The sequence below is a fragment of the Gambusia affinis genome, linkage group LG02 (genome assembly GCF_019740435.1).
Source record: "Gambusia affinis linkage group LG02, SWU_Gaff_1.0, whole genome shotgun sequence".
NCBI classification, from domain to species: Eukaryota; Metazoa; Chordata; class Actinopteri; order Cyprinodontiformes; family Poeciliidae; genus Gambusia; species Gambusia affinis.
The window spans coordinates 9,783,243-9,808,583 of record NC_057869.1 but is presented as its reverse complement, the minus strand read 5'-3'; the positions used below and the strand labels follow the sequence as shown (position 1 = coordinate 9,808,583).

At 37.8% G+C, this 25,341-nt stretch overlaps 3 protein-coding genes and 1 non-coding gene across 8 annotated transcripts in view; 2 read left to right on the top strand and 2 right to left on the bottom strand.

Moving 5' to 3' along the window:
• Positions 1-66: 66 nt before the first annotated feature.
• On the bottom strand, positions 67-13,668 carry alpk3b (alpha-kinase 3b). Of its 3 annotated transcripts, XM_044098488.1 has the most exons (16): positions 13,589-13,668; positions 13,051-13,163; positions 12,765-12,794; positions 12,565-12,694; positions 10,200-10,321; positions 9,945-10,062; positions 8,077-9,316; positions 4,635-6,636; positions 3,726-3,873; positions 3,508-3,635; positions 3,381-3,416; positions 3,010-3,284; positions 2,704-2,792; positions 2,379-2,596; positions 1,129-1,177; positions 67-1,013 (listed from the first exon to the last, which is right to left on the bottom strand). In XM_044098488.1, exons 4-16 carry the CDS (start codon positions 12,690-12,692, stop codon positions 692-694), a joined length of 4,875 nt encoding a protein of 1,624 aa, XP_043954423.1. In that variant the 5' UTR covers positions 12,693-12,694; positions 12,765-12,794; positions 13,051-13,163; positions 13,589-13,668; the 3' UTR covers positions 67-691. The 3 variants fall into 3 exon arrangements, with proteins under 3 accessions (XP_043954423.1, XP_043954414.1, XP_043954433.1); XM_044098479.1 differs by having other exon boundaries at positions 12,565-12,794; XM_044098498.1 differs by lacking the exon at positions 12,765-12,794 and having other exon boundaries at positions 13,589-13,662.
• A 3,608-nt stretch (positions 13,669-17,276) lies between these two features.
• cry5 (cryptochrome circadian regulator 5) lies at positions 17,277-21,719 on the bottom strand. 3 transcript variants are annotated; one of them, XM_044097482.1, is made up of 11 exons: positions 21,607-21,719; positions 20,230-20,452; positions 19,930-20,124; positions 19,710-19,828; positions 19,453-19,607; positions 18,991-19,131; positions 18,743-18,910; positions 18,507-18,647; positions 18,194-18,345; positions 17,891-18,111; positions 17,277-17,782 (listed from the first exon to the last, which is right to left on the bottom strand). In XM_044097482.1, the coding sequence occupies exons 2-11, from the start codon at positions 20,439-20,441 to the stop codon at positions 17,724-17,726; spliced, it is 1,563 nt and encodes a 520-aa protein (XP_043953417.1). In that variant the 5' UTR covers positions 20,442-20,452; positions 21,607-21,719; the 3' UTR covers positions 17,277-17,723. The 3 variants fall into 3 exon arrangements, with proteins under 3 accessions (XP_043953417.1, XP_043953423.1, XP_043953409.1); XM_044097488.1 differs by having other exon boundaries at positions 21,632-21,705; XM_044097474.1 differs by lacking the exon at positions 21,607-21,719 and adding an exon at positions 20,888-21,014 and having other exon boundaries at positions 17,278-17,782.
• Positions 21,312-21,383, top strand: trnah-gug. The gene has a single exon. It is a non-coding gene; the product is annotated as a tRNA-His (tRNA).
• Positions 21,720-23,603: 1,884 nt separating the features above from the next.
• The window catches only part of frmd5b (FERM domain containing 5b), a 53,954-nt gene continuing 52,216 nt past the window's right edge, over positions 23,604-25,341 (top strand). Inside the window, exon 1 of the mRNA XM_044144445.1 lies at positions 23,604-24,033. Within this exon, the coding sequence (XP_044000380.1) occupies positions 23,932-24,033 (102 nt within the window). The 5' untranslated portion in view covers positions 23,604-23,931. The remainder of the gene's footprint in view (positions 24,034-25,341) is intronic.

Here is a 25,341-nt window from a genome sequence, read left to right as displayed (position 1 = left end):
CCACAAAATCCACAAAATTATAACACAAGTCATCAAAATGTAGAAATGTATTTGTAGTGTATTTTTTAAACAATCTCTAAGCAAATGGATTTCATCATACATTTTATTGCATAGTGTGTTACATTCAAGAGTCAGTTCTTAAAAATACAAAGTGCAAAGTAGAGTAGCAAGAAAACAGCTCAGGTTGCAAAATGAAACCCAATAATTACGCTATCTGCTTTTGTAAAACAGTACCATCTAAAGATGAATAAGCTTAAATTTTTGTAAGAAAAAAATGGTTGACTCCAGGTCTGCTTCATGTGGTTTCTAATGCTTTGAAGGCTATACATATATTTTTTACTTTTTAAGCTGCAAGTCATAAATGTATAACATGTAACACAGCTTCAGTTTGATAAATTTAACATTTTTGTAGCAAAGATACTGACCCGAGTTAGGCTTCTACAATCTGGTGTTTAACTAACAAAACATCAAATTCATAAAGAACTACACTTCTTATTAAATAACTGAATTAAAAATATAAAATGCAGCATATAAAAAATATTCTCCACAGCAGGTATCATAGGGCAAGGAATGGTGTATGATGAAATTAAATATTTTTACATATAACTATGAAAACTATTCTAACTTCCTTGTGGGGACTTCTGAAGTGGTACTAGTTTTAATGCAAGATCTCTGGGAAGATACTGCCCTGTCAGGTCTGCGCTGCGTTCACTACGTTGGGAGCAACGGAATCTTTTTGATTCGAAGAACTCTCGCTGCCTTCAAGTTCAGCCTTCCTGGGCATCCTGGGGCTAACAGCAACTTTTCTGCTGGTTTGAGGGCTGGAAGAAGGCACAGCCTTTTTGCGCTGCAGTAAGGGGCTCTTAGAGCCTTTTGGCTTTGTTGGGGTACTTAAAAAGTCCATGACCTTCAAAGACCTCATCCCAAGCAGGCCACAGAAGTAGTTGCACTTGTGCTGCAGGACAAACTGATCAAAAACCTTGGGATTTCCTTCAACGCATAAACCCTGGTGCCTGCAGCATAACACAGAACAGAAAGGCTGCAGTGACGATTTGTGCAAATGCAAATTACCTGTAAAACAAGGTTCTCAGAGCATAATTTGCAAAAACATCACACACGTATATTTACCCTGTTGATTTGACTGAAATACCGACATTGGTGATCTTGGTGTCAACACCTGCAAAATGAAACCAAACAGAAGCTTGATTTTTCTGCTGTTTGGCTAGCATGTTTAGATGGGACAGATATGCTCAGGAAATTATTGCTACACAACATGACACTGGAAAATGTGGAACATAATACATTTGATTAGAACACTGGGCACATGTCTCTCTGCAGTGAGTGGATAAAAACATTACCACAATCAAGTTTGAAAATTTGCTCTTAATGTTTTTGCTTTACAATTGTTTGTGTTAAAAAAAACACTTGTGTTAAAAAAAAACACTTTAGCAAGAATTCTGATATGGTTTGTGATGCATAATAAAACTAGCAGTTTGTGCATGCATGGCTTTTGTTTGGACTGACTGATCAATGGGATTTTAAATGTGATGTAAGAACTATAAACACAGATGATTTACTGGGATTTTCACCCACAAACATATTACAAATTTGATTGAGAATGGTCTGAAAAAGAAGAAAAATATCCAGTGAACAGCAACTGGGGAGAACAATATGACTTGAGCTAAAGGGCAAAGATGAATGCGTAGACTGGTTCAAGCTCATAGAAAGGAAAACATAGCAAGAAAACACAAACGTTGTCACGAATGGATGCAAAATATAATCACACACAACAAACCTTCAGACAGATGGACTGCTGCAGCAGCAGAGCACACCACATGTGTTTACTATCTATTATGAACAGAAAACCAAGACCACACTCAAGCTCACAAAATTGGATCATACCAGATTGGGAAAACATTAAAATCTGATCACTCAATTTTAGCTGCAACATTTAGATGGTGGGGTCAAAATTTAGCATGAATAACATGAAAACATGGATCTGCTATTGTATCAATCCAGAGACAGTGATCATAGAGTGATCACAGTGTCCATCTCCTGCTGGTTATTTCATGTAGGATAATGCATCAGGTCTTAGAATTGTTGAATAAAAGAATGAGCTACCGTACAACAATAACCACCATAGTCATCAGACCTCAATCCAATTAATGTGCAGTAAATAAATCTGCAGTAAATGCATGATGTTTGATGTCAACAATATCTAGAATCCATTTTTAATAAAGGCGCCTTACTGAATATTTCCACAAATAATTAAGGCAAAATGGGGGCCAATCCAGTACCATGAAGGTATACCTAACAAAGTGGCCAGTGAGTGTATGTAAAACTCCACAATGCACCATTGACACTGGGTGTCAACTCACCTTCCAGGCGAGTGAGAAGCAAATTGCCAGCAGTCCACTGAAAAATCCAGTGCTGCAATGCACTGCACTTCTGCTCTACTTCAGAACCAGTCTTGATGTCAATTCTCCCCGTATTATCCAGGACAGAGTATTTCTTATAGACTCCAATCAGATCAGTTTCCACTGTGGCATAGGGGACTGGGTTTGCTGGTCTGTACATCAAGTACACTGGAATTATTCTGTATAGGAAGTGAGGATAAATAAGAGCAGAGTGGGAATAACTTTTAGGAAAGTTTTTAGAGCATCTGATGGTTTATTGTCAAGACAAAAAATTTATCTTGCTCACTCCAGAGGGGGTCCAAAGTTTTCTATGATCCTCGCCTCCGCACTGAAGATTTTGCAGTATTCCCGTGCCAAGTTCTGATTTCTACACTCCTGTATAGAAAACATAGCATCACAGCCAGTAAAAGATTTGCAAAACATTCTGCATCATTTTGATTTAAGATTAAGTAGATTAGTATCACAATAATCCTGTGTGGGTGGCAGACATGACACCTGGCTTCCTTTAATGTTAAAACTGCTGGGATACTGTGTGACGTTTTGGAATCTAGGATGGTAAGAATAATACACTAAATTTAACTTTTTCAGATACCTGTTTCATAATGTGCTGGTTCCTTTCTATGAGCGAGCTTTCCTCCTTGCCGGCATAGGTGATAGGGCTGCGTATTTTAATTATGCATGTGTTACCAGACTCAAAAACAGGCTCAAGACCATAAATGACTTTAGCTCTCCAGATTTTACTGGAACAGCTATCTCCAATTTGTGATTCTGTCATCATTATACGTCCAAAGAATTTGTTGCCCCAGATGCCTGAATCCGCCAGTCCCTTGTTGAATATGAGGGGGGTCATTTCAATTTCCTCCCCAACTGTATAAATAGTAATAGATAGAGGTTTAATGAAAAAACAACAACAAAAAAACAGAAAAATGAATATTTAAACAAGCTACATAAATCTGATCTTACCACCAAGATCTTCACGCAGAGACATTCCAGCCAAAACTGAAAAACAAGGTGAGGAAGACTGATTAGACATGTCTTGTGGCAAATAATAAATCTATCATAGAAATATTACTTTTGATAGTATACATACTATCAGCGCTAAGTAGAAAGTCTGTGGTATCAGAACCATATTCGTTGGTTATTGAGCATCCGTAAACTCCTGAGTCTTTAGACGATGCTTGAACAATGGCCAGATTAACCTGGGTCTCATCCCCTGCACTAGAAGACAGACAACAAACATTTCATAATGTTTCTAAACCATTTTAATAATTAAAAAACATTATTTTTAACATATTGTGATGAACTTACTTTCTTTTAACCTGTGCAATCTCCTTTTCATCTTTGTACCACTTGATGTTTGAGTCACTAAGAACATTAAAGAACTGGCACCACAGTTTCAAGTGTCCTGAGCCATCTGCAAAGGCTTCAGCCCTGATCTTACGGATAACCTGAGGAGCTGGAGAGAACCATGACACAGAGCACACAGTGAAAATCCCCCCTTAATTGGGCATGTTTACAATATGCAATCTTTGTATTTGCAAGGATGAGCTCATAGTAAATTTTGCACATTGCTCATTGCAGTCTATAGACGAGAGATGGGATCAATTTTCAACCAGCACAGAAACACCCAAAATCCTTTAATTACCAGTTACAATTTCATCCTTTTTTCTGAACAGTGAAGAAACGTGAGCACACTGAAACAATGCCTAGATCCATATTAATAGTATACAAACTCTGCAGGAGACAGCAGTGAGTTCATGGATTATTGTTAAGCTCTGCACTACCATGCATCCTGTGTTGCAACTTTTTTAATTAAAGCAAGTAAAGCTCCAAGTTAATGTTTGTATGATTAATGTAACAAGCATCTGTTGTGCATGGACCAATTCAGGGAAATAATTTCTGTTTATATATTGAACAAACTGATTTGCAGAGGGAGATTAAATCTCTTATTGACCAGTTCACTGGAATGTGACAACATCTGTAATACCTGTGGTTGCTGCTGCTAGGTTAGGATCAAAAGTGGCACTCTTCATTATCTGTATCCTCTAAACGCATGTTTATTCCTGTGTCATATTTTAGACCTATCTAAAAATAGATCGATAAATATAGATCTATCTATATTACAGAACTACCTTTGATGGCATCCCCTTTCCTGTAAGAGCAGCTACTATTATAGAAGTATTTATAGAGATTAGGTCATTTCATTTTCCACTTTACCTTTGAATGGGTTATGTTTGTCCTTCTCTGTAGGTTTCCCCTCAGTGAGGATCTTCTCAGTACACAGTTGGGTTTGTATTTGAGTTTCAGTAGCCATCTTCTTTCTCGTCAAAAGTGGAGATTGCCTTTCTTCCACAGATGTTTGCTCTTCTGTGGAGAGCAGTAACGGTGACCGCCGTGACAGGCTTGGAGACACAGAGCTTGCTGAGAGCTTGCTGCTGTGACCAGGCATCTCTCTTTTCTGAGTTTGGCTATTAGTGGGTGATGTTGACTCTTGAGCCTCCTCTGTTTTTCCATTTGGTGTTGGGATTTTGCGACGTGCTCCAGAGGCTAGCTCTTGTGGAGTAGCAGAAGGAATTGTTGAAATAAAATCAATCTTCTTTAACAGTGGTGTGAACTCTGGAGTTAAAACATTAAACGGGTCAGGTCTCATATCTTCTTTAACCACTAAACTCTCCTGCTCTGTAGGAAGAATATCCATTACTTGCCTAGTTAAACTAAATTCATGTTCAGATTGATTATATGCTTGCAAGGTCTGAAAAGAATTAGCTATAGGTTTCTCCATTTTGTATTGCTCAGAAACTCTTTCTAATTTATTGTTGAGCTGTTTTTGTGAAGTTGGTGTTTCCATACTGGGAACTTGAACAGTTCCTCCTCTAGTGTGTTCCACAACTGTACCCTGTTCTTTTTGAATGTTATTCTCCATATGTGCTGCTGTAATTAGAGACCCAGATTTCTGAAGACTAGTTTCTGGTGGATTTGAAATTGACTGAATTTCCTTAATAAATCCATTCTCTGAAGGTAAAGAAAGGGGACTGTTGCTTACATTTTTACACTCAGACCAAGAAATAATAGAATAATCTTTTAAAGGAACCACAGTTTCCTGACTGGTGTCCATAACATCTTCATTACTTTTATCCTCTCTTCCATGGATCATGTTTATGTCTGTTGCTGTGTGAGTTTCCTTGAAAAAGGTAGAAGGGACCACAACAGGTGTATATAAAGTTTGAATAGTTGTTGAAGTTTCATTTGAAGTCAGAACATGTCCCTGTTCCTTTTCATTGAGCTGCTGATAGACCTTCATGAGTGTTTCCTTTAGGTTTGTTTCAGGTACTCTGTCAGTGATTGTCTCAGTTTTGTTTTTAGTCTTGATAGTCTCCACCCCTGGTTTACATTTTTTGGATTCAGCTCTTGCTTGCTGACATACTTCTTTATCCTTTATCAAAGGATCTTTTGTTAACTTGGAGGGGAAAGTCATGTTGGAGACTAGATTGTCTTGTGTCAACTCGAGAGCCTTTATTTGAGATCTTAAAAGTTCAGCAACAGAAATAACTTTGGATTCAGTTTTGGGTATTTTTGTGAATGTCATTGTGTCTTTAGGTGTATTTGTGTTTTCAGGAAGTTGTTTTCGGGTAGCAGTCTCAAGTCGACCTTCCTTCATATCCTCACAATGTGCAGATTGACTCTTCTTAGCATCAACAATACGAGATTGTGCAGATTTTTCCCCAGAGTCTTTTTTCTCTACATCTTTGGTCTTTTGTGAGTTAGCTTTTTCATGTAGACTACTCGTCTCCACTTCCAGTCTCTTCTCAGTTCGAGTCCCCCTGACAGTCTGAACTTTGAACTTACTCACCTCACCAACCTTTAACTTCTCTTCTTGTATTTCTGTCCCGTCAAACGTTTTTGTAGCTGTATCCACTTGGCTTTGCTGGGTGACAGCAACATTACACTGCGGGATGATCTCACTACAACTAGGGATTTCATGTGCAGACTTCTGTAAGCGAGTAAAAATGGGTAAACAGCTTCCATTTGGTTTCCTGGAATCATCCGATGTATCTTGTGGTATTTCATCAGTGATTGTTTGAGGACTACTGGACAAAGGAGAGGTCAGCATGTCATCTGTCTTTTGTGGCAGCTCTGGGTGTATGTTGTGCTGGTTGAGTGGTAGCTTAAGGCTGACAGGTGCATCATTCCTGTTCATGTCTGCGTCGGCCTTTGTAACCTTGGGATATAATACAAGCCGTAAATACTTATTCCTTTATCCCCGGCTTTGCTTGACATAAATAAACACATGCAAATTTAAAAACAGTCACACAGCAATTCACAAGGTAGAAGGAAAAAAAAATTGAAGGAAAACATTATGATGTACATTGTCCTACATTGGTCTAAATTGTAAACCAATTCAAGTTGGTTAATTTACCTTTAACATACTGATTCAGCCAGTGCAAGTATTAATAGAGCATTTCAACAAAAGAATTCAGTGTTTAAAAGTAACAACATATTTTGTTTTTTATCTAGTTTTTATCAACTAGGATTTAGGACAAGGATATTCACACCACTATACATTAAGATTATTTAAAAATCAACCTAGAATACTGATCTGCCAAGTACATGTGTGTTTGTAAAATAAATGTTTTAGACTTAAACTCCTTTTAAAAGACTTCTCCATGTCTCAGTGTATCATGAATGGATTAAACATAGTAAAGTCCAAGATGCAAACTCAGAACTGACATAAATTTTTTTACCCTTTGCATTTATCTTTCCACTCCTAACTAAACTGACATCTAGAAGCATATTTAAAAGGAAGGTTGTTATTTTAAATGTTAGGTGGCCACAAAGGAATGTGAATTATTTTAAGTAGCTTTCTTGCCATATGGTGCTTTGTCTCAGCTCACACTATGCAGATGGGGTTGAGGTGATTGCATAAGCAGTGTACTGTAGAAATTCATTCTCAATTAATGACAACCTTTGTGTTTTGTTAATTTTGTTGCATGTGTCTTTGGCTACTTTTAAGGGAAAACATCTAGCTTGAATCTTACTAATGAAACCTAATTTTGATATACAAAGCCTTATAAGACTCATTGTGTTATGTCCCATGTCTGGAGCTTAAAAATATTATAATTAAATCTAAAAATTATAGTTTAATGATATTTTTGACAAATTTAGTCCAGACACATATTATACATTTAATATTTACAATATTTTTGGGTATTTTTCACTGGTCCTTCAGTATGAATGCTGGGATTATGCAATTTTTTGCCAGGATCTTAACAACAACAACAACAACAAGAATAAGAATAAGAATAAGATTAAAAATTATTATAAATATTTAGAAAGGGACAATGTACAACTCAAACATAAATGTCACCATTTCATGAGCTCTACCAGATTATAGCATAAACTAATTTGCATCTGCAGTCCCTTTACGGGTTACAAAATCTAAAATTTCTATCAGAATAAGAGCACAAAGCCAACCATCAGACCATGTTTTCCATCAACACAACTGCTCCAGCTGTCAACATGTACGTCATTTAAAGCTCGTTACCCAGAACAGAGCACGCTTGTAAAAGCTATTAATATCACCGGGATGCTTGTGTTGCTGATGGGGTCTGTGCTGCCAGCATAAAGCCGCTATGATCTCATGTGAAAAATGTTAACTCACCTCACTTGGCACTGCAGGTTGAGACGCAAACTCCTTTTTTTGGCAGGGGCTTGTCTCTTTCTCAGGCAGCAGGCTCTCAGTCCGTTCACATGGGCATTGAAGTGAAACAGCCCCTGTGTCACATGGTGTGTTCACCAGCTCTCTAAAACCAGAATCATCCAGTGATGTGTTTGACTTTACGTTGGTATCCAGTGTTCCAACATGTCCGGTTTTATAAGTGTCCTCCTTTGTACTGCTTAGAAGTCTTGATTTATTACTTGACTTGTTTTGTGCAGGCACAATGTTAGGAACCTGTTTCTGTTTCTCCAAACATTTTTCCGTTTCTTTGTAACTTCCTTCATTTGTGTGCTTGGCTATTTTCTTGCCTTCTTTTTCTGACACTGTAGGGCTTGGAGATGCAGGAACAGAGAACTCTGATGTAGGGACAATTTCTCGCTGTGAAGGCACTTTCCTTTTATTAAACATGTTTCCATCTTTTGACGCATTCTTAATGAACAATCCTTCCTCTTTTGCTAATATTCCATGTTCCCCACCTATGTTTTTTGAGTTAGTATTTGTAAGAGATGAACTGACAATGCTTTCTACTTCCATGACGTCCTCTGAATTTCTACCAGCTAGTACAGTCTTTGTGCAGATTGGCACTGCAGAAGAAATATCATCTTCCATCATCTTCCTTTCACCAAAACTTTCTGGTTTTACAGGTGTTGCACTGTCGGAAATTTTAATCTTCTTCATGACAAAAGGAGATTTTGGTTGTTGAGAGGTAAAACTCTTATGATCAGGATCATACATGTATGTTCTACTCTTATTGCCAGGGTCATTGTTTATATGTCCAGTTGTCTTAGCACACACAGCTTCCTTTATGTCAGGGTTTGAATTTTTATAAGCCTCCTCAACAGTGCTCTTCTGTAACATACATTCAGTTTCCAGACCTTCTGCCTGATGGATCTCTTCACTTCCTTCATCCTCTATGGGGCTTGGTGTGCTGACAAAGGTCTCCATTGTTGAGCGGCGTTTCCTCTGGGTTCGGTCTGGGCTGATGGTTCGCAGTGGCTCCAGGTTTTCTTTTCCCTGTGTTTCCCTGCATTTGTTCTCACCCTTTTGTTTGAGCTTGGCAAAGTACCGTTGGTGGATCTTGAACTCGTTCATTTCGCCAACCTCAAGGACCCCCGAGCAGGAAACAATTCCTTTACTATTGATTGCAGATGCCTGGTAGATAGCTGCATCATCCATAGTGCAACTGTGGATTTATTAAGATCACATGAACAAGTAGATTATTATCAATATCAAAGGAGACACATAAGTCTTATTTAAGGGGTATAACTTCAGAGGCAGAATTAACTTTGGACTGCAACGTACCAGGAGAACTAGAAGTGCTGAGGATATGTATAAATTATCTTCAAAATAAAATACCACTGAATGCATCAAATGGCGTGAAATTGTTGACGGGCACTAACAGTTTGCTTCAACATGTCTAAAAAATGCATTTACATCTTAAACTAGCTCACGGTGATATGTCTTCTACCATTATTACCAATAATAATGCAGAGCTTTACATAAAAATATGTGAATGAACTGTTTAAGCCCCTGCATGAGAAATTACATAGAGTTTGAATAAAGTTTAATTCAGCTTAATTTCTCTTCACACATTTCTTGGATTTCACTTTTATATAGCTCCTTTTCTTAACATTCAGTTTTACCTTTTTAGCGTCAGCATCTTTTGTTAAATGAAACAAATACTGTGGTCCTGGATAACAGAGGCTTTATGGTTATTATTTATTTATGTGAAAGCTTAATATAATTCTGACCTTTATACTATCTTTAAAAAGTACTATCCTAACATTCACAGTATTTTTGGATATAAATACTTGTATATGTGCAGGGAATGATTTTGTCCATTGTGGAATATTTCATATTTAGGCAGTCCACAGTATCTATCCATCTGCTTGTCATCCTTATACCAGGTAATTTGAGGGACAGGATGTCCTAAGAAAAGAGACGAAAAGCACATTAACTTTCATAATTTCTGAATAAGAACTTATTTACTTTTTCAGTCACCTTAAGCTCAATGTGTTTTAAAAGTGCTATTACTATGTTGTATCTTTGTGTGAAGTCATGTTTACCTGTAACCACACAGGTGAACTTTACACTGCAGCTTTCAGACACAGCTCTTGATTTCAAAGTAGTCACAAAGGAGGGTGGCATTTCTTCAGCTAACTGTGCCATTACGCTGCAGAGTGTGCTCCTGTGCAAGAAATGGGAAATTGCTCACTAATTATGTTTCTATGTTTGTTTTCAGCCAGAAGAACTAAAAGTAATGCCCAGACAATTAGACCAAATCACAGCTGTCCAAACTCACTAACGTCAAATCAGATGAATACAAACCTAAAATTAAAACACAAAGTGTGTCATCTCAAGACCTCATCAATTCACATTGTTTCATCAAATTCATCAATAAATCTAGTTCAGCTCAGAGACAACATTTGATTAAAATATTTTTGCAACATCCCTAAGGGGAGTGCAGATGTCATTGTTGTGACATGTCTGTAATTGAAGAAAAAGATGAAGGAAGAAAAATATCCTCATTGCAGGGAACAAAAGAAGAACCATCAATATTTAGATATATTCCATATTTCCTTCTCTTCCTGTTTGATTCTACAGTATTTAGGTTGTGGCAGATCCAGCCAAACACACCTGCAAGAGATCGCCCTGAACTGTTTACCAGTCCAGTACAAAAATACACAAATATTCAGGGATAAACTCACCCCCACAGACAAATTACCAATTAATCTTAAAAATAGGTAGATCTCAATCAATTAGAATATGATGGGAGAGTTTCTGTCAGTAATGCAAGTAAAAAAGGAAACTCGTTATTTAGATTCATTACACACTGATTGATATTCCAAATGTGTATTTTTGTTAATTTTTAATTAACATGGCTTACAGCTAATGGAAATCCCAAAACATTTTAACTTACAAAAAACCCACTGAAGGATATTTAGTACATGAATATATGAGTATAGTTTACATAAGACAGCTGACTTAATAGTTTCACTGACACCCTCCACACAGAGGGGAAGCTACAAAAAGTAAATTGTAAAGAAACAGGCTGTCCACAAAGTGATATATTTAAGAATAGAAAAGGGAAATTGAGGGAATAGATAAACAATTAGAAAAGGTGCATAAATACCAGGAATAACTGCTTCTTTTAGAGATGCACATTAAAAGTTGTCCCACTGAGTTTTATCAAGTACAAGGTCAATGCAGTCATCTAGGAGAAAACTCACGTGAGCTGAAACCTGCAGAAATGTCTAGAGTGTTTTAAAGAGGAAGATAGCACACCAGACTGAAAACGCAGCTAAACGGTCTGACCCGTTCTATCCATGTAAATGTAAGCTGGGTTCATACACTCTACATTGCATAGTGGCCATATCTTTTACCATGACTTGTTTATCATTTAAAATGATTTTAGTCCTTTATAATACTTTTTAAGAAGCTGAACTTTGGCTTAATCATAAACGTTAACAGAAATGAACACTTGAAATATTTCAATCTGTGTTTACTTAATTTCTATAACATATATTTTATATTGAATTACTGAAATAAAAATACAGGTTGCAATGTCCTGATTTACTGAGATGCACCTGTAGCAGATGTTTAGACCGTGTGGGAAAATCTGAGTAACAATCTAAGCTAATAGGCACAGCAGGCAAACTCCTCATGAGAAAAAAACCAAAAAACTATTTTCTCGTTTATTTGGTAAAAATACAATCCCTCACACCTCCCTGAAATCCTTACAGAAAATAATTATTACCTATACAAAGTGCTACATGCCACATCAAACCTTAATATTGGAATTGTGAGTATGCAGCTGTGTTTTCTGTGCAAGAACAAAGCAGTCAATTTGATGGAAACTACTGAAAATAAAATGTAAGTGCTCTATATTGGCCACTATTGCTATGTGGATACATGGAAGACACAGCTATAATAGACAATATCCAAATTGAGGTATGCATCCTGGTAATAGTTTGCATTTATTTAACATAAAAAATGACTAGAAGTAGCTAAAAATAACATGTTAACAGTTGTCAGTCAAGGAAAAGAGATAAACATTTATCTGTGTCTTTAAGCACAGCTAACATAATGCTCCTAATAAAGATAAAGGTGTTTTTGTACTATCCAGAGAAAATACTTTTTTCTGAAACACACTATTTATCTATTGACACAAATAAAATACAATGCCACTGGGGCTAGCAGCAAATCTGTCAATGCTTACGCTACTGCTTGAAATTGGGCCCATGGTACATAACTGAGATCCCAATCTCAATTTGCAGCTTATTTAAACTGTGAAGTACCATGGCAACAAACAGTGAAATAAAAAGTGCTGACTTCATCTTAGAAAAATCCTGAATTATGGATGCATTAGCTCATTTGACCAGAAATAGTTCACCAGTGATGCATCATTGAGAGCTTGTGAAGAATCTGTACCTGTTTTCTGGCCTCACGTTGGAGAGGTAGCTACAGCCACTGGGCCGGCTTCTCCCACTGACATTATTCCCATTGCTGGACCGTCCATTCCCAAAAGCGGAAAGTGCTTCTGTCCTCCGTGAACCCATTACTAATATAAAAAAAATGCTGTTCAGTAAGGAAATGTCCTTCAGAATAGGTTTTGGAGTTTATTTCTTCACCTTGCAACTTCCAAAAGACATCAACTCAACCTTTTGAGTGAGAACAGAAAAGAGAAACATAAAAAAAAATTGAATATACAATCCTATGCGACCCAAAAAAGTAGATTGCTCCAAGTTGTAACATGAAACAACATTAAAACATCATATTTTCCCATTGTCTGCTACTAAAAACTGATAATTCTTACAAGATGCTCTGTGGAGTAAAACATACATATTTTCTCTACACTTTGCTCCTTTTGCTATTGTCACTGAAGACTTTATAATTATATATTATTTTGTAACTCACCATTCTGAGTGTCATTCCCTCCTATGACAGATAGTCCACTACACTGACTTAAGGCGCTGCAATTTCCAATCAAACACGAGCATGCGTAGCCTTCTGCACTATTTATAGTCGGCCTGCAAATAGGCACAAATGCAGAGCGCACTTGGTCAAACCTTCGTCAACAAAAAAATGGTATATAACATCAATTAAATAGCAAAATAAAAATAATCAGGTCTTCCACAAACATGATGTGTATTATATACCAAATGTTTTAACACCCTAATTGTTCATTGCCTGAGAAAAAAGAAAGGATTGAAAATGCATGAAAACATTTTTTTCTTGGTTCTGATGGTAGTGGATGACTTACTAAGAGAAAAGGGGAGACATGTGATTAGTCCTTATGTGCTAATACTTTTTAAAGGTAACAAGCAATCACTGGAGCTTTTCAATTAAAATGAAAACTTGACTCATGTCAAATTGAAGTCAGAGATTCTATAGTTTTAAGTGATCTTTCCAAGTTCACCTCTTTTAAAAATAGAACATAATAGAGAGAGCCTACCATGTTTTGTAGCTTGCATTGTCCAGTGGTTGACAATTGCACTGGGTTCCCAAAGGAAAAGCAGCAGGAATAGAACAGCCTTATATAGACAGATGCCACCGCCAAAAAAGCTAAGAGCTCTTATCTTTTTGCAACCAAGCACACACACACACACACACCCACACACACAGTTTTGTTTATCTTATAACGAAACACAACAAAAAAATTATTATATTATATTATATTATATTATATTATATTATATTATATTATATTATATTATATTATATTATATTATATTATATTATATTATATTATGTCTGTCTTACTCTGTAAACAGACTCCACAACATCAGCTGCTGACCGACTGGCACTGGTTCTCCCATGACTTACGCCTTCCTGAGCTCTTCCTATCAAGTTTAAAGATGTCTGTCCGATTCCACTCATCAGGTTACACATACATATGTGGCCTCCTTTCATCTATTTAAATTGATTTGCTCCATTGACCCTCCATCCGCTTTTGTAACTCCAAAATGTTCCACCTTTCTTTCCAGGGAGCTGATATTCAGACTTAACTTGATGAGCAAAATTAACTAAATTGCAGGATTTCAACTTACAAATTAAGGAAACCCCTTTTTTGGATGTGGCATCGACATATTGTAACTTCAACTGTTTAGATGGATGAAGCAACTGATACCTAAAAATTGACTCAGTTATGCAATGCAGGACACACGCCTCACCCCATCCACACACACACACACACACACACACACACACACACACACACACGCACACATATACCATGATAATAGATATGAATAAGATGCAGAGCCTCATCCTGTGTAAGGGGTTGGAGAAAACAATTGCCTCACATGCTTGTGCATTTGAGATGGACAGACATCCAAACTGGGGGCTTTTCAGTACTAGACTTTTTGTGACCTACGGATGCAAGTTATCAATGCATGATTGATCTTATTGATCTACAAATGATTAATTGATGAGCAGCCATTGTCATAAAAACCTAAGTTTTCTCTAACATTAAGGGGGTTAAGTTTTCCCATAACACAAAGAGCAAACTTTTCATAATATGCTGAATTTAAAAAAGCACATCATTGTATTTTAACAATATATTTGTCATCAGGTGTATTAAATACTAACTGAATTAACAGAAAATTGTGGGTTTCTCATTCTATTATACTTAGATATATTTATAAAATAAAGGAAAAGGGGAACTTCTTAGGTTGCTGAATACTCTTATTTTATTCTCTTACATATAAAGAAATATAAAAATCAAACAAACAAACAAACTGAACACAATTATAAAGCATTTTGCAAGTCTAGAAGATTGATTTATTATTAAAGTGATCTCTGGCGAACAAATTCTGATTCAAGTAAATAATCAATGTGCAAACATGAAATCACCAAAGGTCACTGCAAGTGCAGCTTTTCAGCCTTGCATGTCTATTGCTTCATCTTTTGCTATACATAAAACACTTCCCAAAATCTCTTTGTCCAGACCATCTAGGAAGAATGATTTCTGAGATGACAAGCTCTGGCTCAATGCCATTATCTGTCTCTTGCAAACATAATTGTCCACGATTAGAAATAGAACGCAGGTCCTGAGGGGGGAATATAAATGGTCGGAATTAGTCATTAGAACCTGAGTGATAATGGACAGGGACCGGTTCAGAGTGTGGGATGGCCTGGTGGAGACAAGGATTGACTAAAATGCATGAAGCAGACTGGAAGCAGACTGACCAAATGTAGATCTCCATTTTCACTGACATTTTATCTTTCATATGAAATAAAAGGTGACCCTTCGTTGCGTCGCCACAACTTCCAGACCTCTTGTCCTTTGTGTCTGCTATCATTAGTGCAACTAAGAGAGAAAGTTTAGATTTTATTTACTCTGACATTCAAGCTTATAAAAATCAACTTTATCCTTGGATTAAAAAACCCCCCAAAAAAACATACTTGTCCTTAACTGTAGGAAGACAAGAATATGTTTATAATTATTGCAAACTAATAAAACTGCAGTTGGAGATTGAATGAATAAAACTAGCATAATGACTGGACATAGTAATTTCCAGTCATTATGCTGTTTATGCAGAAGACAGGTTCTGTGAACCAGAAAAATGTGTGTCTCAACCCTAGAATAAAAGCAAAAAGTCTTGTGAAGATGGTGACCAAAACTGATGAATGTTATTTTCCACAGTGAAACAAGTACAGACATGAGCAATGCGGCTCATGGACATCACAATTCCCTGATACAGTATCTGTCCCATACAAGATGGAGCTGAAATGTGTGTAAGGAAGTAGCTTATGATCTGACTTAGTTGCATCAATTCTGTCCAGAAGAATGGGTCCAAGTTCTAGCAAACTATATTATGAGAATTTCAAAGAAAGATGTCCAACACATTTCAACTAAGTTATATAATTTAAAGATAATTTCTCCAAATCTCATGGAATTGCATAAAATGTCTGACTTTGAAGTAAATTGCGTCAAACTGGTCTTGGTCATTCTGGGATTTAGAAAAAAATCTAAATAATTTTGGTAGGTCTAACTGGCCTAAAACAAGAAAAAGTTTTTATCCGATTTAAAATCATACAGTAAGACAGAAAAGTTTGTTTTGTCTTTTCGGTGTTTGTAAACCTCTGGTCTCAGCTTTAAAAGGCCCATACTAGGTTTACTGAATCGTCTCACTAACAGGCAATGTCATGGGTTCAAACCAGTTCTTTGATGTCTGGACTAGCTGGAAATATATACTAGAGATAAATTTCTACAATTAAAGCTACATGATCTCCTGTTGCGTGGGGACAAGCTGTTCTAATTCAGGTGGGATCTTACGGTTCCAAGATGGTTTGAGTGGTGAAGTGATGACAGGGATGCACAGGAACAGGACCACGCCGGCAGAGTAACGAGAAAGAGGTAGAAGGGTTGTTATTCACAGATTTATAAAACTATTTGAGCTGATTAGAAAATTATCAAATGTTTCTGAAGAATTGTAAAGATATTGTTTTCACTCATTGCACAAATTATTTCCTTCTAAAAAATTGCAGACCGAGCATAAATATGCAAGAATATTAACTCCATTGAGGATCCACTGTGGACCAAAAGACTGTTTTGATGTTTAACTGGTCTCTGTGGAAACTGAGCACAGCTTTGTATGACCGTCTGAGCTGCTGCTGAGGCTGTGACATCATCCTCTTGATATTTTCACCAGTGTCACGTCCAAGGAAGGAGAAACATGAGAAGACATGACCACCATGAACAGCTGTGTGAAACGCACACACACACTGCTTTTATGTAGTCCTGCTCATCTCACACTGCCCTGTGTCAACCAGAAACAAAAACTGTAAACGTGCACAATTCTATACTTTATTAGACCTTTAACAATCGTGCATGTAGCACATATTTGTATTTATATTGAATGTGAGAGCCACTGAACTGGATAAACGAAGTAGCAGGTGCAAAGCAAGTACACTTGAGCACTGTAGATTAGATTGAGCTTATCCACAGGCTTTGAATTTTCTTCAAAACTTTTTTTTATGAAGAGCTCATCATTTGTATTCTTGTGAGCTGAAGCCCACCTGTCTACATGCAGATCTAGAGTGACCTCTAGTGGGAAAAAGCAAGAAAACCTCATCATGGATCAGCACATGAAATGAACATAGGAACAATGCTGGAATCTTAGACGAAAGATAATTAGCACTAATTATATTTTGTATGTCTTTATTTAGACAGAAATAGGTTTGCAGCAATATATAAAATAAAAGGCACTTGTTGTAGCTACAAGCAAGAAACAATAGAAATGCTTTTAGGGTTAATAATATGATACCCAGTAATCTTATTCTAAATATTAAGTTGAGGAAAAAATAACATTTTTGGGGGGCAAGACGTCTTTGCTCGGACTCTTCTGTGTGCAATTCATCAACTGCTCCACTGCTTATCAGCTTAACTTAAATGTAACTTTTTTCACCCAGTACCTACCTTTTAAATGGTTAACACAGTCAAGGAGAATGATTCATGATATATATAATAAAAGGTCAGACAGAACATTTTTTATACAAGGTCCCAAAATCCTTAATATGTTCAGTAACTTATGATGAAGATTGCTTTGTGATAATTATTAGTACATTTTCTTCATTGTGTCCAATTATTTCCTGATCTTCTTCTGCAGCATGTCAATGACAGATGGAGTCTTTCGCTTCACACCTATGATAAACACAAAAAGAAATAGTTGTCAGAATGATGGGTTTACTGCAACTGTGAGTTAAGGTGGAGGAGGTAAAAGGCCTGCGGAGATTTATATTCCTGTAATACCTTGCTTTTTGATAGGTGACTCATTATTGTCTGAAGACCTCTTAGCATAAGCCTCCTTCATTCTCTGAATGTTTTTCTTGCTGATCTGTTCGTGCTGTACTATTGGATGTGGGTAGTCTTTTCCCACAATGCATCCTGCAGCTTGCTGGACACTGCGAGGAGCCTTCCAAGGCTCATAGATGTACTGTGGTGGAAACTTCTTCAGAAGAGGAAGGTACTTTCTGCATACACATTAAATTCAACGTTGTTTCATTGCAATAAAATTACACAATTTATTTGAGTTTAATGAGGAAATAATCTTACTTAATATAGTCTCCATTTTTGTCTGTCTTTTTACCGAACGCAATGGGGGAGTAAACCCTGAAAAACTGGTGGAAGAAAGCACTTGCTGACAGCCACTGCCAGTTTCCTGCATTAAGAGCCCAGTCACCATCCAGTAAGAGATCCTCAAAGACCTTAGGAAGAGACAACAAGCTATTTCAGTCACAACTGTGCTACAACAGAAAACCCTGCTGCAAAGAAGTAATATTGTGCAAAGCTTTCATTTTACAGATTACAAGATGCTTATTACCCATAGGCCAGGATTGGCTTTGAACAAAAAAGCAAATTAACACACCTTCTGTCCTTCTTCCCAGCTGATCCACAGGTCTCCTCTAGTGAGAAAACAAGCGACAGCATGTCGGGCGAGGTGGTGGATCCAGCCCTCCTGCCTCAGCTGAGTCATGATTGCATCAATGAAGGGGAAACCAGTCCGAGCCTTCAGAGAAACACAACATCATGTCATAAGATTAATGAGAAAAGTAATTGAAATGATCCTTAATTAGAAGATGAACACTTTTCAAACCACAGTACCTCTCTCCATGCAGCTAGATTTTGCTGGTTTGTGTCCCAATCCACCTGTGTGCACACTGGGTTCTGATTCATTTTGTTAAAATTAGGGATTCCCACACTGCAGGTGTAGAAAAACTCTCTCCAGAGCAACTGACCATGAAGGGACACTGGAGGATCCGAATGCTTTCGCTATGTACAAATTAGGTTAAAGAATTAATTGTTTTAACACCACTGCTTTTATTTAATCAGAAGTACAATGCGACACTCACCCCCCGATACACCTCAGTGAGCCTCCACCAGAACGTTCTTGCTGAAAGGCACCCAAAGGTGATGTAAGGACTCAGGACTGTGGTGCTGGGACTCAGTGAGTTTGGAGAGGTCTGTGGCTTCTCAAAGCTGCACACCCATCCCTGAATTAAGCACATTAAAATTTACGGACACATATTCCCGCTCCTTTTTCCCGTTGTGTCACATTACACCCACAACTGTCATTTCAGTGAAAGGTTGTTCTGAAAAGCATTGGCAATAGGAAATTTTTCAGATTTACTTTGCAAGGCTCTGACAGTCAATCATTCCTGATGTATTAAAAGAAGATCACTTGATTTGACTCACTACACTGTGGACAAAGATGGTAAACTTCTCCATCTTTTTCCCTAAAGATGAATTAGCTTTAGTCTGTAGAACTAACCCAAAGTCTTCTGGGTAGTGGTAGGTGAGTAAAAGGTCTGTACCGTTCTTTTCATGTGTTCATCTAGTCTTCTCAGAGCCTCCTGTTCTCCCCCAGGAAACAGCTCCTCTCCCAGAAACCGTGAGTCCAGTTGAAGGTCCTCTGAAGTCGGAATCCTGTATTTGTCCTCATACTTCTCTGAGTGAGGAGTCTTAACATCTTCAGCAAATAAACAATGAAAAGATGACACACTTTAACACCCCAACCATATTCCCTTGTTAATGCAAAGTATTCCAAACTGTGGTTCTGTTTGTTACATACCTCTCATGTTTTCCAAAGTTGGCGCAGGGATTGGTTTCTTGGGTGGACCAAGAGTTTGCACTATTGCTTGCAAACGTTTGTAAGTTAGAGGAGGTTTTCCATTGTTTTCTTCAATTATTCTTCAGAGGAATAGCAATACAAAAAGAATGCAAAATTACTGTACAGGAAATTGAGAATAACCTGGTAAAATCTATCTGGATGTACTCAAATTGACATTTACCTTTCTATATTGTAAAGCGTGTGGGAGATTTTGTAGATGACATCAACTCCATGTTCTTTTGCCAGACTGGCCACTTTCTCATCGCGACGTAAACTGTACGGCTCTGTGTCATACTCATAAGTAAGCTTTGTTACGTTCCACATGTTGAATAATTTTGGGAACACATCTTCTGGTTTCCCCCTCAGGACAAACAGTCTGACCAAATCACAACACAGTATAGTCGTTATAAAAGAACAGTTGTAAATGTCAATCAGAAATGTTTAAAGGATGTTTCTTTGAAAGTTGTGTCCATGTTTTTACCTGGAGTTGAGTTTCCTCAGGCTGCAGTCCAGGTCTTTGAGTGCCCCAATGAGGAACCTCTGGCGGTTGATGCCAACCTGGGTGTGGTGAAGGTAAGGGTCCAGGATGAACACAGGGTAAAGCTCTTTACAGTCTTTCAGTGCAGCCATCAGTGCTGGGTTGTCATGTAACCGGAGTCCCTTACGGAACCAGTGTATACACACGTGAGCCATTTCCTGGTGATCTGTGAATGCAGACACGGGAGAAATCATTTTAAAAACTGAGAGATGGCCATGTCACATGTAAAAATATCAACAAAAGCATATAATCTGCACTGCTGAAACTTCTGCTGAAACTTCTGCTGCAACAACGATCCTGCAGCAAGAAACAGTGAAATGAGCATAAGTTGCATTTAGTTCTGCAAATGACTATTTCGCTTAATGCACTGAATAATGGATCTCATTTTTGATGATGATTATTATATTAAATACTGGTGACTGTATTGAAATGATTTTTTTTGGTAAAGTGGCTCGAGACGACATTTGTTGTGAATTGACGCTACATAGTAAACCGAATTGAACTACTGCAAAAAACACAACGGACCCACGTCAGTGTTGCATATCAATATGTTATACAAAGATAGAAGATTATTGTACATCTGACAAATAGCTTTACCTACCTTACCCCTACCGGGATCTGTACACACCGGCTTGTTGCAGCGTTGTATAATGACTAATTTTCTCTTTTGTAATATGCACGTTGGTTGTGTTACAAAACAGGAAACGGGCGGTTACGTATCCAAGCGCAACCAATCGGTACAGAGATCAGAAATAGAAAGGAAAAAAAACTCGGCAGCACCTCGTTGCATCAACCACTAGATGGTAGTATTGTGCAATGTACAAAGTTATATCTTTACAATTAATTATTTTCACTAACAACAGTAATATAGTGGCAATCCGTATGCTTTCCAGTTAACTGATACAACGAAAGAGTAAATCATCAAATCACTTAAGTTTTAACATAAAATCAGTAAAACAAAAAGTTGATGTGCGGGAAACACTTCGAAAGTTTCAGCTCATACTCTCAGCAACCCATCGTAGCTCGCCGTGATCGTATAGTGGTCAGTACTCTGCGTTGTGGCCGCAGCAACCCCGGTTCGAATCCGGGTCACGGCATTGCGATACAATGTCACGGCAGATGGGTTCAATTTTTATTTTTCACTTCTGATAAATCTTAAGTGATTGAAAAATGTTTGTAACGCTAATTTATACATAATTGTACTGTACAGACACTTCATGCGATGTGTATTTTTAGTTGTATGTACTACCCCAAAAGTTTAGAATCCTTTACATTGTGTTGTTTACAGCATTGAAAAGACAGCATTTTAAAAGCATGCACCTTTTATAGTGTAGTATAGTATAACCTTAGTTCAGGGGTGTCCAAAGTCGGTCCTCGAGGGCCGGCAACTTGCATGTTTTAGTTCTCTTCCTGGTTTAACGCACCTGTAACAAACAATGTCTCATTAGAAGGCCTAAGTAAAAAGAACATTGACATGCTGAAAAGGTTGTTACTACAACCAGGGAGAGAACGAAAACATTCAGGATGCCGCCCTCGAGGACCGACTTTGGGCACTCCTGCCTTACTTCAATTGTTTTACAAAGTTAACATTTCTGTTGTAGGCGGAGGTTTTTGCACACGTTCATTTGTCTCTGTCAATCCCAAATTATCACTAGGGGGAGACATTGCTCATGCAAATCTCAACCATTCTCATTTAGTCTATAAACTCAAAAAACAGATTTTAGCCAAAGATTAGGAAAATTATACTTACCAGAGCAATTAGTTAGTGATGTAAGATGTTTTGCCTCAATACATTTTTGATGTGATTCCACTTTCCTTTTAATGACAGAAAGGTCAGCTGAACTTCATAAACAAGTCAAGAATACCTGACTTCTGCATCAGGTATAATTGTCTTGCTTTAGAGAATGATCTGAGCTCTTTCCAGTTTAGGCAAGGCAAGGCAAGGCAACTTTATTTATATAGCACCTTTCAGCCAAAGACAATTCAAAGTGCTTGTACAAAAAAGTTAAAAACAACATACAACAAGAAGATAATAAAAAGAAAGTAAATTAAAGATCAAGCAGATTAAAAATGAGCAAAATAAACATTACAGTTTTGAATATAGTTAAAACAAAGAAACATTAAAAATAGTTTAGGTATCTTGATGACTTGTTCAGAAGACATGTTAGGGTAGACAAAATGGTCTTTGTCTTCAGTAAGGTGGGAACTACTCTGGCCTATCAAGAAGAAGAAAAAGCTGAGTCAAAAAGTAAAGCTCTTAATTTGCAATTCAACCGTCGTTTATTGTAGTACGATATGGATTATGACTGAAAAAGCATGATTCTGGACAGAAGCAGCTGAAAATGAGTTTCATCCACGCAGGGGTCTCAAACTCCAGTCCTCGAGGGCCGCAGTCCTGCAGTTTTTAGATGTGCCACAGGTACAAAACACTGGAATGAAATGGCTTAATTACCTCCACGATGTGTAGACCAGTTCTCCAGAGCCTTAATTATTCTATACAGGTATGGTGCAGCAGAGACACATCTAAAAGTTGCAGGACTGCGGCCCTCGAGGACTGGAGTTTGAGACCCCTGACAGGGTGCCTACAATGGCTCTCCGCAGTTTTTCATAAGGTCAGGAATTTGTGATGAAAATAATCAGATTTCTCTTATATGCAACAATTATCCCATATCATTAAACAGAGATGAACAATTTTTGTTAAAAAAAGAAGACCTTCTTAACCAATTTTACAAGTGTTTACACCCTTTAAAATAAACTTTGTTTTCATTTCATTTCATCATTCAACCTTCCTCCTGTTGGAACGTGCTACATCTTGACCTGACAGTCACTTTACCTAGAAATTTTCCTAATCTGACATTTCTTGTCAGCCCATTTTCCCAACCAGGCTACTGCAGCCTTTGAGTTTTTCCTCAAATGAGCTTTCACTTTAGTTGCACAGTCCATGGTAAACTAAAGGCATAAAAGTTTTACTTATCAAATCACAGAAATTGACATTTCAACAGGCATGTGAGCGTTTTCAGAGCCACTGCAATTCCTGTTTACAAAACTGAAAAACCTAAATTAAAAATATCAAATATATAAATCATACAAGAGATGATTAACTTGTGTTTTGTTTTTTTTTCTTTTGATATTTCAGTTGTTGAAAAAATGTACTCAGTCTGTAATCTGTCTAAAGTTTGACTTGTTTAGCGGGGGCCCTGCTGTGTTATTATGCTCGACCATGTGGCTGCCGTCACGACGTACAGCAGCCTATCGGAATTTCGCCTCCTGTCGTTATGTCTGCGAAGGCAGCATCTCAGCCAAAGCTCAGCTGGCTGGCAGACTCCTCATTCAGCAACCAGAAGCACTGCGAGCGGCATGGCAAGGGCTTGGGCAGGTGTGGTGAGGGGGTGACGGGCCAACCAGACCATCATTATCATCACGGGCAGCAGATGCAGATGCAGTATCCTCCAGTCCTGTCCGAGTGAAGACACGCGCTGCTGATAAGAGTCACTCACACGCTGATGATAAAACGATGCACCAATCGCCGCCACCGACCAGGTGTTGGAGCAAGGAGCAGGGACGCCGTTAACCTGACAGAAAGCCGACCCGTATCTATGTGCTGCGCGCGCTTCTCTCTGGTCCCGTTTGCAGACGATCGAGAAGATGCTGAGCCGACTGATGAGCAGCAGCGTCAGGAGTCTGGACAGGGAATGCAACTGCACGGTGAGGCTGCTGGACGACTCGGAGTACACCTGCACGATCCAGGTCAGTGGGGGCTCCTTCTCCATTCACCTCACTGTTTTTTTTTTTTTTGGCGTTAAGGGAGGAGGGAGTGATCAAGTGAAATGACGTTTGTCCGTTCATGTCTTTCACTGCTTGTTGTAAACACATGAAAGAAGGCACCATCCTCTTTAGAGGCTGGTTCATGACGGATGTGGCTGCGTTTTTGTGCTCTGACGCCTCTCAGGACAGAAGGGCTGCAGAAGCTGCTTTCGTCAGAGAATTACCTGTGAGGACATGCCATCATCATGACCGCATGCTGTGCGTGCACTGCGTAGAAAATTTTAAGGATTAATCAGACAGCACTACACGCCAACTGGGTGCATAACACGCACAAAAAAAAATCCATCTATGCATAAGCTCTTATATTTTACAGCTTTATGCTTGCATTGCGTTGGATTTAAAATCGAGATAATCTGGTTTTGAGCAAAGTCAGTAGTTGGCTTAGTGGAGATTTTTGGATCTACTGGCAGGATGATTGGTTTCAGTGTGCAACCACTGAACCACATGGGATAAACCAGGCGGACCAGTTAATCAGATTATTGCTCATATATTATTAAAAATTCTTTGCTGTCTTGTAAAAATGTAAGTTTATAAAGGTCTACATTAAAAATAAGTGTAACAGTATAGAGACTATAACTAAAAAGGCTGTGTGTGTTCTTGAATTTAATTAGGCTTTTTTTCTATTGCAGACTATGCAAACTAAAGGTGTCCCAAACAGTAAATGTTTGAGAAAACAAAGACCGGGAGTCGGCAACCCTAACAATTCAAAGAGCTTCTTGGGTCAAAATATATCTAAGCCTACAAAATCTGCAAGACCCTTCAAATAAAAACAAAATCAAACTTATGTTTCATGAATATCAAGCAAAATGTCTTCAATGAAATTGCACAGATTCATGAAAAACGAGAAAATAAATATATTTTACAACATAATGGCATTGTCATAGATATTATTGTCTGTTGATTGCGAAAATTATGTACTGCTTAAAATAGACAAACTACTAGACCAGGCATTTTTATCACTTTTCAAGTTCTGTTTTGGACCAATGTTGTTATGTAAGATAAATAATGTTAGAGGTTGTTGAAGGCCTGCTTTATAGTTTTCTGAGGTTGTGTATTTGCTGCTTATCAGTCCTGTTACTCATCAGTCTTATTCTGTTTTAGTAAAGCCTTGAATATTTAGTTAAAACAAAACCCTTTTAGGAGGTTAGGGTTGTCCTAAAGGTCAATATTGACACAAATAAAGACGAGACATGACTTCAGACCATTTGTGTGAGTTCTGAAGTTTAAGGG

Coding starts and splice junctions, on each gene's coding strand:
- alpk3b (XM_044098479.1), bottom strand. CDS start 12,692: ATGGGTTCACGGAGGACAGAAGCACTTTCCGCTTTTGGGAATGGACGG. Junction 3,285..3,380: donor TCTGCGTGAAGATCTTGGTG/GTAAGATCAGAT, acceptor CTATTTATACAG/TTGGGGAGGAAATTGAAATG. Junction 2,597..2,703: donor AACTTTGGACCCCCTCTGGA/GTGAGCAAGATA, acceptor CTTCCTATACAG/AATAATTCCAGTGTACTTGA.
- cry5 (XM_044097482.1), bottom strand. CDS start 20,441: ATGGCTCACGTGTGTATACACTGGTTCCGTAAGGGACTCCGGTTACAT. Junction 19,608..19,709: donor AACTTTGGAAAACATGAGAG/GTATGTAACAAA, acceptor TATTTGCTGAAG/ATGTTAAGACTCCTCACTCA. Junction 18,648..18,742: donor ATCTAGCTGCATGGAGAGAG/GTACTGTGGTTT, acceptor GTTTCTCTGAAG/GCTCGGACTGGTTTCCCCTT.